Source organism: Osmia bicornis, chromosome 3 (genome assembly GCF_907164935.1).
Source record: "Osmia bicornis bicornis chromosome 3, iOsmBic2.1, whole genome shotgun sequence".
Classification (NCBI taxonomy): domain Eukaryota; kingdom Metazoa; phylum Arthropoda; class Insecta; order Hymenoptera; family Megachilidae; genus Osmia; species Osmia bicornis.
In genome coordinates, this window is record NC_060218.1 from 1,957,844 (window position 1) to 1,975,846 (window position 18,003).

The 18,003-nt window shown below is 42.8% G+C and overlaps 3 protein-coding genes across 4 annotated transcripts in view; all 3 read left to right on the top strand.

Moving 5' to 3' along the window:
* The first annotated feature begins 2,281 nt into the window (after positions 1 to 2,281).
* Positions 2,282 to 6,158, top strand: LOC114878393 (TBC1 domain family member 15). Of its 2 annotated transcripts, none has more exons than XM_029192179.2 (9): positions 2,282 to 2,675; positions 3,122 to 3,214; positions 3,284 to 3,785; positions 3,876 to 4,043; positions 4,120 to 4,214; positions 4,287 to 4,485; positions 4,559 to 4,776; positions 4,853 to 5,167; positions 5,243 to 6,158. In XM_029192179.2, exons 1-9 carry the CDS (start codon positions 2,649 to 2,651, stop codon positions 5,549 to 5,551), a joined length of 1,926 nt encoding a protein of 641 aa, XP_029048012.1. In that variant the 5' UTR covers positions 2,282 to 2,648; the 3' UTR covers positions 5,552 to 6,158. The 2 variants fall into 2 exon arrangements, with proteins under 2 accessions (XP_029048012.1, XP_029048003.1); XM_029192170.2 differs by lacking the exon at positions 2,282 to 2,675 and adding an exon at positions 2,844 to 2,947.
* Positions 6,159 to 6,321: 163 nt separating this feature from the next.
* LOC114877525 (uncharacterized protein F10E9.5-like) lies at positions 6,322 to 7,464 on the top strand. Its single transcript, XM_029190203.2, has 2 exons — positions 6,322 to 6,800; positions 6,914 to 7,464. Exons 1-2 carry the CDS (start codon positions 6,598 to 6,600, stop codon positions 7,392 to 7,394), a joined length of 684 nt encoding a protein of 227 aa, XP_029046036.1. The 5' UTR covers positions 6,322 to 6,597; the 3' UTR covers positions 7,395 to 7,464.
* Positions 7,465 to 12,903: 5,439 nt separating this feature from the next.
* The window catches only part of LOC114877518 (protein dachsous), a 201,639-nt gene continuing 196,539 nt past the window's right edge, over positions 12,904 to 18,003 (top strand). The window contains exon 1 of the mRNA XM_029190191.2: positions 12,904 to 16,408. Coding sequence (XP_029046024.2) covers positions 14,720 to 16,408 — 1,689 coding nt within the window. The 5' untranslated portion in view covers positions 12,904 to 14,719. The remainder of the gene's footprint in view (positions 16,409 to 18,003) is intronic.

Below are 18,003 nucleotides of genomic sequence, written 5' to 3' on the forward strand. Positions count from 1 at the left end.
ATTTGTCTCGCGTGTAATACAACAAATATATAACAACCGATTATGTATCGATCAACGACTACTATCGATTCCATTTTTCTACCCACATAGGAAATAATTCGCGATCTGACCGACAGGGGTGTTCTTTCTTTCGAGCCAATTTTTGCGTAACCGATCTGTCTGCGCTTTGGTAATCTATTTTGAGAGAACATGTCTGCTCAGAACAGTCGTTGAAATACCAAACATGCGTGAACTGAATAACGTGGGATAAAAATAACGCGTAAAGCGTCTTTCGGCGTGAAGTTGAATAAACTTTTCGACATTTTTTCGGCGTGAGCTTGAAAGTTACGAAAAAATGTACAGGTGTATGATTTCATTGCCAATAGAATTCGGGCTTCAACTTGGAATAGCTAAAGTACTCGAATATACAGCGGTAGGATTTCTTCAGAGGGTGTAAAACCATCTGAAACCTTTTAGCGGCTTATAACACTGATCTCGTGCAATAAGACTTCTTTTTATTTGACCCTTTCAGAAAGTCCTTACGTGCAACACTCTTTTAGCTGTCTTTGTCTCTTTATTTATTAAATTGACTCTTGTATAATCGCTTCTGCAACTTTTGAAGCGGTTGTTTCATCTTCTGAGTCAGATGCACTCAGAAACGGTATATTCTATATCGGACCACGAAAAACAATCAAGATTTTACATTTGATTATTATCCTGATATTTCGTTTCGTAAAGAGAGATTCTTGAGATAGTTTTTACTCGATTCTACATGATTATCTTTTTCCGTGAAAGTTTTTGCGCGAGCTGGATTATCCGGAGCGAACGACGAACCGCTTTCAGCCAATTCACCGTCGATTCTAAGAACGTAAAGTTTATGAGTACCCAAGGAAGAAAGCCTCGAGTCCTCGCATTCCACGTCTTCGATTATGGCTGTATAATCACGTATTTGCTACTTGGTTGCAGCTGCAAGTTATTCGGTTTTTGTTCTTCCCCCAATGTTCGGAGTCACGCAAATTTTTTCATCTTTTCAGAGGTAATCTACCACCGGCCGAATAAATGTTACAACCGTGCTTACAATTTTCAAATGACTATAGCAATTTTGTACAATCTATTGGATTAAAAAATCTATTTGAGAATCTATATCGCAATTTAATTGTTACTATATTGCTTAGATTACACAGCAAGTTGCTCGGTACGAGTGCACTCGTTTCTAAATTGCGAAAGGCGAATATCCCCTTTGAACTGTGTAGATACGTTAGAACAAAGGAATCGGACGACTGAAAATGATTTCATCTGAAATCGCTTATAGATACGCAGTACCCACGAGTTTGCTAGTTTTGAATCTAGCGATGAATAACTAATGGTTAAGTAAAAATAATGTTTGTATTATGAAATTCTGGTTTCAATTTCTTCCAAGAACATTTTATTGACGATTTACGAACATCTGTGTTTAATCGCAACAATATTTATCGTAAAAAAATCAATTTTACTGACGTAAATGATCGTTTTAACGATAATTAAAAGCAGCAAATACACAAAGTTGCACTGTTTTTTAAATACGAGTTGAAAATAAACAGTTATATGCGATCCAGTGATGAGATAACTCGGTCTACTTTGGAGAAATATCATGAAAGATATGTGTTACCGGCTGCTGCGATAATACTTCTGTGACTAACTACCGGTTGAACTGTGGACCACGCGACTAATGTCACTAAGCACCATAAGCAAAAAGTAAATATTCAGAACAGACAGACATTCCTTCGAATGAAACTATACATTTCCACTACCATGCATTAAAGATAGCCACTTTACAGGTGTTTTCAAGGTAATCTAGAGTTATTATCAAGCATGGAATTGCTTTGTGGAAGTTACCGTACAAAGTTCTTTATCTTTCAATACGTTTCAGGTGTACAATACGTATACATCGGATAGCTTGTATTTTCAAAATTCGTTTCATACAGGTAACATTTAACTTGTTGCCGACTTCGTATCTTTGGTATAAGGGCATAGTATTGAAATGAATGAACAAACGAAAGAGGGAAAGAGTAAGGTTCGTGACAGAGGTCGCGATTAAACGCTTACTCATATGTAGTATGTTCACGAGTTTAATATTTGTCGAGCAAAGTTTATATATGAATACCGCAGTTCACCAGAGTCCATAACTTGCAATAACTGCGAAAAGACCAGTTTTCGTTCTTCGCGCATCTCCAGTACGCATCTTCGCCCTGATTGGCGATACTCTCAAACGAAGTGGAAAGCGATTAGCAGAGAGCTCGCTGCGTCCCCCCACCATCTTCCAACCTGCGCGTCGCAGTTATGGACTCTGGTGAACTGCGGTATGCGTCGAAAATTTGCGATCTACAACGAATCGTTTGTACAAATACGAAATGTTTTACGATTTTCGAGATTCGAAGGTATTTGAAAACCAAAAGAAAAATATTTGTTTTGTTTACTGCGATCAAAATAGTACCAGAGGGAGACAGCTATAGGTACTCGTAAGCAGCAGCAGCACGCAAATACATGATTGCACAAGCGAGTGAAGACATTAAAATAGAGAGAGAAAGAAAGAAAGAACGAAGGTAAACTTGTACAAGACAGTAGAAGGGATGCAACGAAATCGGTCGTGATTCAATCGGAGCACTGAATTACACAAAAATATATTCGAAATGTTTGAACCTACGGAACAGGGAAAGGTGAGAATCATTTATAAGTAAATGACATTGGTGCAAGTACGGTTATTCTTCTTGTAATGTTTTCTACGCCGAATGTGATGCCCTGTCAATTTTGAGAATGATGTAAACATTGAACCACATGCATTTCCTAGGGTATGTCAACACGACTTGACAAGTTTCCTGCTGATTCGTAAATCTCTAAGCGTCATTCACTGTTGTCTTGTAATTATCTATACGTTGTTGTTATCATGTATTTCAATAAACTGATTGTACCTGAGATGTCTAATAAGATTGTTAGTGAGGTTATGCGTTGTCATTATTATTATAACTTTGTATTCAAGTTTCTTTCCAGTTTGGTCTTATAACTTATCAATGCTGTTAATGTTATATTTTATATAAACATTATATTTTTACTTGAATATCATATGCATTATGTGATTTTATTTATCTTATTTCATATCAACTAGGATCTGTGCATTCACACTGGAGTGGTATTGCGAGGTGCAAATACAAGGGAAGATGAAGTTCACAGTCTAGGCACATTAAACATTGTTGAATATGTAAGCAGACTCAATAAAAAGCATGACATTGTATATCAATACTCATAATGTTATCTTTTAAAATTACAGAGTTTTGGCAAGTGTATAGAATGGAAACCTATTGAAGATTCTGTAGTATCAGAAAATCAAGACCAAGATCCTGAATGGTCTTTAGTAGATACACATACCAGGCGTACTCGTACTTCCTCAGAAGGGCCAGATTCCCTTGGTCGTACAAGAATTGTTAGAATTTTATTCTCAGAATTAAGCTCATTTCGTGTAAATCATGGAGGGCAGCAGCTTATATTTATGCAAAAGGATGGTACCACCTATGTTGCCTTTTTTCAGTTGTCTAATGCTGAAAGTTTTGTAAATTCTTTGAAGGGTTTTATTAAATTTGTAAAGTCTCGTGCAAACAGAAATTTGTATATTATAGTAGATGAAGTTCAATCTGTATTAAGTAAATCGTTCGCTGAATTAGATTTATTTCAAGAAAATACTTCAGATTATGTTTGGAAATTTGTAAAAAATTTGCATAACCGTCCGTATGAAACAACATTAGAAGCATTTAGTAAACTGGCAGATATTTGGTGTAAGTGTATAGAAAATCTGGAGATAAAACTAATACAATCCATTCGATATTCAATAGATAACCAAATGTTTTGCAAACCCTAAATTATAGTATACAAAGAACCAGCTAAACGTCCGGTTGAAGAAGCAGTTGCAGATTTATTAAATAGTTCACTTACGATCGATGTTCCTCATCCTCCGGTATCGGTCGGTTCTGGAGAGGAATATGAAGTAATAGGATTGGGTGTAGTATTACCACCACGACCGCCTTGTCCAAGAGGTACAGTGTATATAGCTTTGTACCAAATTATTTTGTGCAAGGTGTATAAATACGTATATGTATATGATTATGCTAGGTACCCCGCTATCACAAGAACAGTGGAACAAATATAAGGATCCAGAGGGAAGAATTTTAAATCCTCAAGAAGTAAAAGAAGTTATATTTCGTGGGGTATGCATAGAACTTCATAAATGAATGCTTCATAGAGAAACTGTAAAATAAACGATGCATAAAACGTTTCAGGGTGTCGCCCCATCGTTACGTTTTGAGGTATGGAAATTTTTACTAAATTATTATCCATGGGAGTCTACACAAATTGAAAGATTAGAACTTAAAAAAAAGAAGACTGACGAATATTTCATGATGAAGCTACAATGGAGATCTATGACTGCTACGCAAGAGAATAATTTCTCCGATTACCGAGATCGAAAAAGTTTAATTGGTAACATATGAAAATATTGAGGTGGAGTTGTTTATGTAGAAAATAAAGCTGTAATACGTTATAAAACTTTCAGAGAAAGATGTGAACAGAACGGATAGAACACACCCGTATTATGTGGGTGATAATAATCCACATTTAGCACAATTGTATGATATCCTCATGACATACGTAATGTACAATTTCGATTTGGGATACGTTCAAGGTATGAGCGATCTTCTTAGTCCTATATTATGTTTAATGGAAAGCGAAGTTGATGCATTTTGGTGTTTTGTTGGGTTTATGGATAAAGTGGTAAGTTTCTACAGTATAAATGTTTTGGTATAGTAATCGATAAAATATGTATCAACAATCGTTATGTACAAAATAGAGTACCAATTTCGAAATGGATCAAGCCGGAATGAAAGCCCAATTATGCCAATTGTACAATCTCTTGAGTACTACGGATCCACAGTTAGCACATTATTTAAATAGACACGAATCTGGAAATATGTTCTTTTGCTTCCGTTGGCTTTTAGTATTGTTTAAAAGAGAATTCAACGCAGTCGATATAATGAAATTGTGGGAAACATTATGGACGGACTTGCCGTGTAAAAATTTCCATCTGCTTTTATGCGCAGCCATTTTAGATACAGAAAGAAATATTCTCATGGAAAACCGTTATGGATTTACAGAGATATTGAAGGTAAGTATGTACATAAAATTGTACAATTAGAAAGTAGTTTTTCTTTAATTAACACACAGTATGCATTACATACAGCACATAAATGATCTTTCCCTCCATATTGAGTTACCTTGGACATTATCCAAAGCAGAGGGTATTTATCATCAGTTGATGGCTGTAGCGGACCAGTTACCCGATAACGTTCGTGTAATAATTGGACTAGAACCGTTAAATAAAACGTTGGTAGCTAATGAAGCAGAAAATGATGAAGCTTCCGGACAAGACACTGAAGAAGCTGGTGAAGTGAAGACTAATTCAAGAAGAAATAGTACGGAAAGTGGTAATGTTAAATTTGGGAATAACGAAGTGTCGTTTGAACGGGGGTTAAATTTATCGTACATGTGAGACCAGGACCGATCGTTCATCATAATTTGAAGAACGCGTTGTGTATCGCAGTCAATCCTGAAAAATTTATACTTTTAAAGAATGACATTTACAATTCTGTTTTTAGGAAGAATATATGTATTGTTTGTCGAAATAATGAAATCATGTCTTTTTGGTTTGCAACGAGTTGTATCGTTGTACGAAATGAATGAGTTGTATAAAATGTAAGAAAGGTATTATTTCAATAGAACGTGTCGATCGCTGAATTAAAAATTTTGCTTCATAATTGTCAAATTTACAAAGTTACAGCAAAAATTTGTTAGTAGCGTTGAATTTTTAGATATTTATGAAATTTATTGTAATTACAAAGAGATTATAGACCACGCGCATATTTAGTAAGTAAGAAGTAGTTTCATACAGATCTGTATGTTCTTTGTCTTAACGATACTTTTAATGCACATCAATTCGAAACGATATGCAAAACTTATTCACAGCGTATTTTCACTTCAACTGGTGTTTATGCTGGTGTTATTTTCACTTAAGTTCGAATGTCTTTTTCCAGATTTGTATAAAGTCTCACAATAGTACTGTATATTTCTAATAAAAGTTACCTGTTTAATCTTTGATATATACCGCAATTCACCAGAGTTCATAAGTCCATAACTGCAAAAAGACCAGTTTTCGTTCTTCGCGCATCTCCAGTACGCATCTTCGTCCTGATTGGCGATACTCCCAAACGAAGTGGAAAGCGATTGGCAGAGAGCTCGCTGCGTTCCCCCGCCATCTTCCAACCTGCGCGTCGCAGTTATGGACTCTGGTGAACTGCGGTATACATAATTCTTTCAGATATAGCGTTCACCAATTGAAAAACAAAGAAATATCTCGTTTCACATACGCGATTTTAAATTCGAGTGATCCAGTTACTGGATTATTGGTTTATGTTTACAAGATTTTACGTTTGATGTCACATCAGTCGGGGTTTCATGTAGGAAGATAAAAACTGCAAACAATGGTGTTCGTTCAAATGTAAACTATTTTTGTTTTGTTAAACGAATTAATAATAAGGTATGGAATTCGTTGCCATAAAACGTAACAGAGGTCGGAAAAGGAGAAGATATCTGGAGAAACGACGTCGTGAACAAATTAAATTTGAGGTTAAGACTGCGAAACATACTAATATTTTCATCGCAAAAAAAAAATTGATTACTAATACTATGCATGCTAATTCATTTTGGGAAAACTATACAGCCGCTCAAGAGTGGCAAAGAAGGTTAGTTAAACTGTTGTTTTTGTAAGGTTTGAATTGAAGTCAATTCGACAGGTTATAATAATAGTAATATGTATTAATTGTAAAAATATTTCAATGAACAATACTGTTTCTAGACACAGTGTAACGTGGTGGAAAACTCGTTGTACTGCATTAGAACATGAGAATCAAGTGTTAAGGGATAAGTTAAGATCATTAGCATGTGAAAATACCCAGCAGTATTCTTTGCATCCACAAAAAAACCAGGATGCAACTGAAGAACAGTACAGTGCAACATCCACAGAAGAAAATGAAAATTTAGAATTTCATGTAGATGAAGATATGATGAATTTTTTAGAGCAAAGTATGAGACATAAAATAGAATTGCAGAAGAAAAGAGAATCTGAGTCATGTGTTGAAAATAAATTAGAGGATATGAATGAGCATATTCAGGGAGGTGCTGCTTGGATACAGGCAAGAAACCAGAATGCAAAATTGTTGTATGGAGAAGCAAGCCCTACCATATTAGCAATGGAAACTGCTCTTCAGACTACTGTGGATAGGCATAAAGATAAAGCAAAACCTCAGTATTGGCCCATTATTCCTTTAAAACCATGAATTCTAAGACAATATGTTATTCTGAACTTTAAATATGTATTTTATACAAAAAATATAAAAATTTCTTTTATATTACTCGTCTTTCCCAACGCTTATCCAAGGATGGTATTATTCTTGTTCACACTGGTAACGGAAGATGACGCTGCACGCTCGCTTCGTCTTTAGTGCGCATTGGTCTAAGCGTGCATGCAGTTTTGGAGAAACGTCAACCTTTCTTGGCGTGTATGTAATAGGTAATTGATAAACATAAAAACTATTTATTCTTATCAATTTTCTGAATATTTTTCAAACTTAATAATGATTAACTAGAATTATCCATAAAAGTCAACAAAACGGAAATAGGAGTCTCGCGTGAGCACGCTAGAGGCAATATCAAGGTGTTCCCCTCATCCAGCCTTGTACCTGCGAGCCAGTCATAAATGACACCTCTGTTATGAAATATATCGGGGAAGCAATTAATAGGTAATCTCAACGATTGAGCAATTATGTTCACATATTATTATTACTATTATTACCGCTATCAGAAACAATCGATCGGTAACGGCAATATCGAAGAACGCTATTGCTTTGCAATCTTTATGTAAATAGGTGGTTAGAATAGGGTATAACTTCATGATAACTTCATTGAATCTCAATAAACGAGTTTCTCAGATATCGTGGATTTGCTTCGATAAAGAGTGGCAGCGGGAAAGATGTTTCGAAGAGACACAAGTTAAGGACGATCGGTGTCGTTGTGTATCGAAGATAGATTAGAAAAAGACGTACGAAAGAGTTCGGTCAGTCTGTCAATACGTTATCTCACGGTCGATCCGCTGACACGGTCCATGGAATTCTGGGACCAGTTCGAGAGGTTCCAACATCGATATTTCGGTCCAGAGAAAGCCCCTAATTATCGAGATAACGCGTGTCGCGGTGTCGATACTGGTTACGTATCGGCTCCCCACCTTTTTTTCCTACACTCCCACGGGATTTTTGGATGATTTGTTGCCGCTGAAGGTACTTTGAATTCTTCCCATCCAGATACATGTTAAAGAAAAATTTATCGACCCGTCTATATACCATTTACCGTGCATTTAATTTCTTTCATAAATCAGGTCAAGGAAACTCGTTACATTGAAATTTTAAACGTACTTGGAACTTTTTTTACGATTCATGTTCTTTTTGTTTAGAAAAAATTTTCAAATCTATCGATCTATAGATAAATCTTTTTTCCGATTCGAACAAACCGGTCGTTCCTACGCAAAGTAAGATCAGTACAGACAACAAACGTTTTATATCCACCAACAACTTTCATTTAGATCTTTATCGATCAACTTTCACGGTGTACTCGCATATTGCTCTTTATTACTTACCTCTTGACGGCCCCGATGCTTTCCCGTGAACGCAATTAACCGAGATTTTTTCTCACTCTCTTTCTTTTCAATTCATCTAACTGAAATGGAAGATCGTTTTAGAGGTTTGTTAATAAATTTTCCGCGAATCTTCCGACACGTAAATTGAAACTACATAACGAGGTGTCTGGGTCCGTCATTCGATCGAAATAAAGTTCACCCGTGTGTAGAGTCGTCAGAGCCGTGAATTTAACTGGTTTCTCTTGAAATTCTCCATGGTTCGTCCCGCGTTTCGTAATAACGCGCGGTTAATACGCAAAAACAACGAAAATTTGTCTTCCCTTTTTCACCGGCAATTTCGAATGTTCGCCTGTGATCGTGCTCCAGAATCGTTCTCCGGATGCGACCTCATTGGAACGTTTTAAGATCTACCTTTCGTGCAACCGCGTCAAGATAGCGCTGGAGGGAGTTGAAAAGAAAGGTGGGAAGAGAAGGGGGTTTACTTTTTATCGGGTCCGTGTCATTAGCGGCCGCAACGAGTACTATAAGTTCGTATCAAGGACTCAGAAGTCGAAGAGATCTTCGGGACCAGTGACGACGATGACGATGACGAGGACGAGGACGAGGACGAGGACGAGGACGAAAGATACTAAAGTACCTACCACCGTTCGCCTTATTAGGCCTCATCCTCTCTTTCCCTCCGTCCTTTTTACCCCTCTTGGTCCCGATCCTTCTGCTCTTAAAATCATGGCTGCACGTAACCGTCTACTGATTATATGGATTCGGCGATGATTTCTGATGATGCCCCCGACCCCCGAAATGGTAAAATAATACAGTGTCGTCTCCTAGCCTGGACCCTTTCGGGTCCCGTGGGCCGGTTCGTTAGCGGGGCCTTGGCGCGAGGCACCCTGTCATTATGCGGCTGGTCTCCATCACCCCCACCAGTTCCCAATTTTCAGTGCCCCTCTACTACGCCTCGACGAAATCTCTTATATATACCTTGCTTTCTTCCCTTTTTGCCTCCTCTTTTCTCCCCCTTTATTTTCTTTTTTTCACCGCTCTATTATATTCTACGGTTCATACGGTTCCCTACAGTTAACGGAATGAACAGAGATAGAAACATTGTTGCTAGATCGAGCGTTACACGTTATACAGTGATTAAAATCGCCATCAACATTATCTAGGAAGAAAAATGTTTAGATAAGTTGCTCAGAGGTTTTGTCCCTCCCTAAAATTTACACACCAAAATTGAGTATCGTTCATGATTAAGGGGAGACCTCTATGTAGGAGGAGTCAAAAAAGTCATTTTTTTTTATTGCCCGGCATTTCGTATCTTATTTAAACAAAAAAAATTGCAAAATGAAGATGAAGTACTTATTAAATAATCCTCAAAACCTTGAAAATATTTATTCATTCCTTATCCTTCAAAATAATTATTGAAAATCGGCTTAATTTCGGCTTTCTACATAGAGGTCCCCTCTTAAACGTTTTGCGTATCGCGGGGCTTAGGAAGGAGAACGGAAGTTGATGATGGTCGCGTAACGAAATTATCTATCAAGTTCTCCATTGCGCGTCTCGAAATCACGTTTTTTACGAAACTCGAGCGCGAAACTCTAGAGCCGCTCACGACTACTGCGGACATTCGAAACTCGTAACTCGATCGCGCTTGGTCTGGCTGGGGTACCATCGTTGCTTCTCTGCTCTTAAGAAACGTAGTTACTTCTTCTTTGTCTACTTCTTCTCCTTCTCCTTCGCCTCATCCCTTACTCGCGAGACGAATTTTTTCAGCGAACAGGAGCAATTCTTTTTCCCATTGTGTTGTCACAAGGGAAGAGGGTGTACGTTACGAAAAGGTTTAAATGAATACTAGCTGTCTTTGAATTGCACTTGGCCATTCGAACTTCTGCCAAGAGTTGTCTAGATCTTTTTTTTCTTTTGCTGTTTCTTATTTACCTATTAAATCTTTCTTTAAATTCGATTCGAATTCGATCGAAGTACGTTTACTGGTTTTATCATTGTTCCGCAGTAAGGGTGGTTTCGTGGAAACGATGGAAAGACACGTTGGAGCGCAGAATTCTTTCTTTTCGAAAAAGTTTGTGATATTTCATGTTTGAACGACTCGTCCTTGGAAGCAAGTTGAGAGGGTGTAGGTGGTCCCCGCGACCGGCAATCATTTCGCTTAATGACGAGAACTTTTGTCGGTCCTTTCCTCTCCTAAACCTCGGATTATCGAGTCGTGCTCTTTCCTCGTATCCACACAGACCACTCTGCTTCTTTTCACTTCTTCTTCTCTATCTCCTCTTCCTTCTTCTACCTTTATTTCCGAGCTCTGTAATTTTCCCCTAGCGGCCATGCCACCATGCCGTGCCGAAATTGGTGTACGCCGACAAGATTTCGTAGAAATCCCCGACGTTCCTTAATGGGAAGCCGTCTCTGAACGGTGACAATGGCACTTCTGTTGCGGCGCTTCTCTCTTTCTCTTGAAACGGGTACAAAACATTAAAAAAAAAAAGAAGAAGAAGAGTATCGATGCAATGAGAGGAGCTGGAAAAGAGGGAGGAGGCGAAAGAAGAAGGAAGAATCGCAAGAGTCGAAGAGAATTAGGAGGACAATCGCGAAGGAAATAAGGTTGAGAAAAAAATGTTGACTATAAAGAAGAGGGAGGAGGTAGAGGAGGAGGAGGAGGGGAAGAAGAAGAAGAAGAAGAAGAGTCTGTCGTCGATATCTTGCTTTCGGCCCGGCACAGATCAACGCGAGGCATGCGATTCGGAGTCGAGAACGACTCGAGACAACGTACGCGATTCTTCGAACAAAAGCGATCGAAAGACGCAAATTTATTCCGCTTTTATGTTGCGAGCATACTTTTGTGTATCGCGCGGCATCGTCGAGAATGACGAATTGTAACGGACGATGACTACGGGAAATTTGGCCTTCTAGAGAGACTATTATTGCGTTGCCACAATTATTTTCAAAGAGTCGAGTTTCTTTGGTCGGGGTGAACGCGTTACGCGATTCGTGGTCGGATCTGTTTCCGGCACCCGGTATCCAGCACCTGCGAAAGATCGGACCGTGTAGCCGATGCCTGAGCAAACAATACGAACGATGATGCACCGTCTCGAGCGCATTGTCCGTAGCGAGTGGTAGTAGGCGGCGGATTTATCTGCCTACTCGTACGTAGAGTCAGGTAGAGGAGTCCAAGGGTCCTCGACCCAGGAGGAGACGCGTCGCGCGAGCCGACGGATCTTCTCCTTTCGTTTCGGCGCGATTTCGCCGCGGTCCCGTTAACATTTTCGTTGATCATCCGCGATCTATCTATCCGTCCATAGACTGCTAATTATTTCAATACATCACGAGCAATGGAATCGCAGAAAACGCCCGTGCGCGCGATATCGATGGCGAAGGCGGTTGCACACTAATCTGAATTCTTGGCGCATATGAAATTCCAGCGCGTGCCGGTAAAAGAAGAATTCGTTAATTTGTTCGTTTTTATTCTTTTTTTTGAGGGACAGGGCCACGCTTTTAGATTCTTGGTCGCATCATGAGTCATCGGTGATGCACAGAATTATTAACCAAAGAATTTATCACTTACGGTGTACCTGCGCGGCGACGGTAAATCATCGGTGATCTATGCGCGCACCGTTGCGAAATATATTATCGAAGCACGCAATTATTCTGAAAAGCAGAGTTCGAGACGCTGTATCGTCGCGAGGTATCTCATGCATCATGCAACTAACATCGGCCTCATGCCCTCCCAGGGGATGTGTTAACAGATCGTCAAAATTAATGTGCCGCTTCCTGTTAACATGCAAATTTCTGCGATCTACTCGGCGAAACTCGGTCCAGCGAAACTGTGTTTACAGGACACATCGCGATTCGGATGAACGGGAAAGCACTCTCGTCAACAAATTTCAACGAATTCGGCGCAAGAAAGGAAAAATTGCATTCAGCGTGCAAACAATGTGGAATCTTTCTCTCGTCGCGTCACGAAATTCCAGGACCTTTGGCACGGGCGTAGAAGATGCTCGTAGGGCTGAGCGCGGAATGAGCGCCGATGGTAAGTCGGTTCTTCGCATACCGGGCGCTCAGGTAGGTAGGAAGGCGGCGAACGAGCTAAATGAAGAAAGAAAGAAAGAAAGAAAGAAAGAAAGAAAGAAAGAAAGAAAGAAAGAAAGAACGAAAGAAAGCAGGGACTTACGAAGGGAAGAGCGAGAGTGAGAAAGGGCGCGGAAGAAGAGGAGGGATGAAGAGAAGCGTAGAAAGAGGCCGAAGCAGGCAAGGAAGGAAGCGGTGGAGCGAGCGAGCAAACAAGCAGAGAGTTTGGTATAGTCTAGCTGCTCGATGCCGCTCGGTGCGCTGAATGCTGAGGCCCCGGCATATCGGGCCCCTGTACTACCGCTCCCCTCTCCAAGATGGCCGCCGTTCGGGTCCAGCCGGGTCCCCCTGACCGAGCCAGGCCGAGTCCAGCGAGTCAGGGGAAGGGTAGGCCTTGCAGGTGCCGCCATGTCAGTGCATGCCTAACCTCGAAGCCGCGCGGAACGGACGCTGGGCCCAACAACGCGACACCTCGTGCTACATCTTTGCTTCTCGCTGCAACTCTTTTTTTCTGGGCCGAGAGTAGGCTACGGTCGATTGTAAACGGGCCGCGAACACGAGCAACCTTCCGCACGATCGCGTAATCGGTGTCTCAGCGAATACGGAGTGCTCCGGACGATCGAAGCGAACAGCGAATCGCGAGAAAAGGTGTAGTAACCGAGCAACAGGAGATTGCTCGCGACTCGGAGCAAACCTACGTCCTACAAGATAAAAGCGAGAAAACTTGTCGTCAGGTATACGCGTTTCTGTGCGGTTCTTCGACGAGGTCAGGCGAGCCGGTTGATCGTCGCGCATCAGATTTTTCATCTCGCGTCTCGCGTGTGTCGCGCGTGACAGTTTTGGAGCACGGGGGACTACTAGGCGAACGGGAACGCTGCAGCTCTTTCTCTTCTGTTGACGCGAATAATACGCTCTAGCGCAAGGTAAACTCGACTGCAACTGGTCCAGCCTGCTTGTTCACTTCCGAGAGGATCGATCGACGATCCAAGACGAGTGGAGGGGATCTCCGACAAAACATGAGAAAAGGAAGCGCACAGTGGACAGCGTGAATTACGAAGGAAAGTAGAGGTTAGATTTTTGGAGCAAGAACCCGGAGAGCCGCGAGATGAAGGGCGTTCGAAACGCGAGGCGATCGCGGCGGGTTCGCGACCGGTCGTGTTGATCGTCTAGTTATCGGAGGCGAATCTAACGCGAGGAATGTACGATATCTCGAGGCGAAGATATTCCAGCAACGGAGAGGACAGTGAATAGCGCGGCGTGTTAGCAAGAGAAAGAGAGAGAGAAGGAGAGAAACAGGACAAGCACGTACGCGTAGGTAAAAGGAAAGGAAAGGAAAGGAGAGGATAAAACGAAGGGAAGAAGGAAGAGACCGAAGAAGGAAAGGAAGACGGAGAACGGAGAACGGAGAACGGCGTGGAACGGTGTGTCGAGTTGGTTCACGAGTCCACCACAGGAATTTCCACGAGTTGTCGAGGCTCTCCGTAAACTGGCGTGTTTGGTAAACTAGCTCAGCTCGGTCACACCGCTAAGAAGGACGGACGTTGCGTCGTGCGTGGCGCGAGTGATCGCGAGAGGAGAAACGAACGGATCGTACGTGATTGTGCTTGGTGCTGGTGCTGCTAGTGGGTGATAAATGTGCCGGTTGATCGCGTACACGCGCTACCTTCCGTCGGGATTATAACGGACGTCGTCGGGTCGATTGAAACGCGTACACGTACGATTCGTATTTGAGAAAAAATAGATAAAAAAGAAGAGATTGTCAGGTCTATCACCGTTTAAGGACGAATGACGAGCTTTTGGAGAAACGATGATCTGACAATCGCACGTTCGACGATGGAAAGATCGAGATAATAGCGCAAGACGGAGAAGGCGGAGGAGGGCGGCGGTGGCGGAGGCTCCAGGATGCGGCACCTGCTACTGTTCCTCGTCCTGGGAGCGAGCCTCGCCCCGGGCACGTGGTCCGAGCTGGTGAGATACTTGGAAGTGTCGGAGAACGCGCGGCCAGGGACCAGGGTAGGTTTCATCGACGCGGACAGTCCACCCTATTTGATCGTGTCGGTTTCCGGCTCCGCGGTCGAGTCGGACTTGACGGTGGATTACGCGACGGGGGAGATAAAGACGAAAGTGCCGTTGGATCGCGAGACAAGGCCGTCTTACAGTTTGGTCGCATTGCCGCAAAACATTCAGGTGGTGGTGAAGGTATTGGACGAGAACGACAACGCGCCAACCTTTCCGGTGGATCACGTGGACGTAGAATTCCCGGAAAATTCGCCTCGCGACGCGAAGCGTGCTCTACCACCCGCCAAGGACCCCGATCTCGGCCAGTACTCGACCCAACGCTACGAGATCGTGTCCGGTAATCACGGCGACGCGTTTCGATTGTCCCAACACCGTGGTCGAGACGGTGTTCTCTATTTGGATCTGCAAAATTCTGGCTCGTTGGACCGCGAGGCTCGATCCGAGTACCATTTGGTGATAGAAGCGCTGGACGGTGGAGCGCCGCCGCTACGTTCGCGGCTGCGCGTCAACGTGACGGTACAAGACGTAAACGACAATCCGCCGATCTTCAACCAGACCAGATACGTTGCCAGCGTGCCGGAAAACGCGACCGTCGGTACGCCGGTGCTCGCGGTGAACGCGACCGATAGCGACGCGGGCGACAACGGACGGATCGAGTATTCGATAAATCGTCGGCAATCGGACCGAGAGGAGATGTTTCGCATCGATCCAGAGACCGGTATGGTATACGTGAACAAGGCGTTGGACTTTGAATCGAAAGAACGACACGAATTGGTGATAGTGGCGCGGGATCGAGGCGCGCAACCGCTCGAAGCAAGCGCGTTCCTCTCGGTACGCGTGACGGACGTGAACGACAATCAGCCAGCGATCACTGTGATCTTTCTGTCGGACGACGCGACGCCGAAGATCAGCGAGAGCGCCCAACCGGGCGAGTTCGTCGCCAGGATATCCGTCAGCGATCCAGACTCGAGGACCGAGTATTCGAACGCCACGGTCACTTTGACCGGCGGCGAGGGACATTTCGGTCTGGCTACCAGAGACAACATCATCTACCTGGTGGTGGTCGAGAGGCCACTCGATCGCGAGGAAAAACCCGTCTACGATTTGTCCGTGGAGGCGACCGATGCCGGTACACCTCCGCTAAGAGCCGTTCGAACCTTTCGTCTACTGGTGACGGACGTAAACGACAACGCACCGAAATTCGTTCAGGATAGATACGAGGCTCATCTGTTGGAAGCATCGGAGCCTGGTACACCCGTGTTGAAAGTGACCGCCACGGATCTCGACGAGGGCGCCAATTCCGCCATCAAGTATTCTCTTTTCAACACCACGTGGTTCGCGATCGACGAAAGCTCCGGGCTGATAAGCACGATCGCGCACGTGGACTGTGAAGCCGATCCAGCGCCGATTCTAGTGGTTGTCGCGACCGATTCCGGCCGTCCGGCTTTGAGCAGCAGCGCGACAGTGCGCGTCACCGTTCACGATCTCAACGACAACGAGCCTATCTTCGAGAAGCCGCTGTACAACGCCACCGTTCCGGAGGATATGCCTGTCGGACGCTGCTTCCTCAAGGTAAGAGATCTCTTTGCCAAGTTTTCCTTATATTTACATTTGTATGCATGAAAACATTCGCTATCGTACGCTATCGTTTATAAACATCTCGACGTTTTCTTACTCTTTTATCGTTGATCGAAGATGAAGCAGTAGTTTTATAAACGATTTATTTATTTAAGTACACACAATTTGTAAGTGATTCGTTTGGTAACGGAAAGGTGACAAAGTATATAAAATGAAAAAAGAAATAAATAAGCAAAGTAACTGATAGATCGTCGCGATTAACTCAACGCGTAGACGATTCGAGCAAATGATAGGAAGGTAGAAACAGAATTGATTTCATGTAGTAATTTACATCGATTAGTGGACGTTTATGTTGCTTCAATCTTATCACGTCTCCAGATGTTTATGTACGGTAGTGTGTTACATACGAATAGACGTTATTGTGCTTTCTCCGTGCTTATTAGAAATACTTGCGCGCAGAGAGATCGCTAAACGCCAATATGGCAAAGGGGGTTGACTTGTGACTTTCAGACTTGAAAGTACCTGATTGTCTTATTATCACATTATGCATTTCCTATTTTAAAATAACCGAACTCGTTCTCGTACTATAATATTTATTACAACTGTTCCTCTCCGCTGCACTTTGTCATTGTAATAGGCATAGAAAGGGTTAAAGTATTATACGTTCGTATTTGACACGGCAGACGAAACGGTTGCGTAATCTCCAGCTTACGCGAGTTTTCTCGCTTGCAAACGCCTCGATCTCTCGAGATTGACGTTCGTCGATGCTCGACGGTCGAGCGTTCCTAATTGATCTGTCATCGAAACCGATTACTGACATCCTCCTTCTTCAAAGAGATACGTCGCGAATTAATCGCGCGAACGACGCGTCGCGCTGCCGCGAGAACGACACCGCTTTCGATGCTAGCTGATAGAAGAGCTGGTGTTGTTTGACCCTTGCGCCAGACGGCTCAGCATTTTGCGTAAAGCCGTTTCTCGACGAACGTTTGTTAAAGGTTTCCCGTAAAAGCAACCAGCCAGTCAGTCGAAAGGGCAGCGGTGCTTGCCGCGAGCCACGTAGCCGCGTTACGCTGGGAAACTCGTAATTGGTACCGTCGCTCTCGAGACCCGTTTTCTCCGACGCGGCATCTGGCAATTAGTATACGCTTGCTTCTAACGCGAATATTCGCGAGAAGAGCGTCATTGCAGTCTGACATAAATCAGTTTATTATTATAGTATGCGCTCCGTTCCGCCACTGTGCGGTATCAAAGGATACGGGATAGATCGTTTCTTAATTGCTTGATCAAATGAAATATGGAATAAAGGACATTCTTGATTCGAAAAGCTGTGGGAAGCTCTTCCCCGAAGCGGCGCTAGAACGAAAACGGTGTACAGCTTTGCGCCAGGACTTGCCGATCCTTGGACGCGTAACGTCCAGCAAACCGATTCGAGAGACCGGGTATTCTCGAGGCGCGAACGCGTCGCGCGTTCCTGAAATTCGACACGCGTTCGAGCGAAGGGGATTACAGGGTAAGCGGTGCACCTCTGCTATCCCTTTTTAAGAACGATCGTCTTACGCTTTGCGTAATCATCGTTGCACACGAGAACG

Excerpts from the sequence above, each read along its gene's own strand:
- LOC114878393 (XM_029192170.2), top strand. The coding sequence starts at position 2,903 with ATGTATTTCAATAAACTGATTGTACCTGAGATGTCTAATAAGATT. Across the intron at positions 4,486-4,558 it reads AGATCGAAAAAGTTTAATTG|AGAAAGATGTGAACAGAACG; the intron begins GTAACATATGAA and ends TAAAACTTTCAG. Across the intron at positions 4,777-4,852 it reads TTGGGTTTATGGATAAAGTG|AGTACCAATTTCGAAATGGA; the intron begins GTAAGTTTCTAC and ends TGTACAAAATAG.
- LOC114877525 (XM_029190203.2), top strand. The coding sequence starts at position 6,598 with ATGGAATTCGTTGCCATAAAACGTAACAGAGGTCGGAAAAGGAGAAGA. Across the intron at positions 6,801-6,913 it reads GCTCAAGAGTGGCAAAGAAG|ACACAGTGTAACGTGGTGGA; the intron begins GTTAGTTAAACT and ends TACTGTTTCTAG.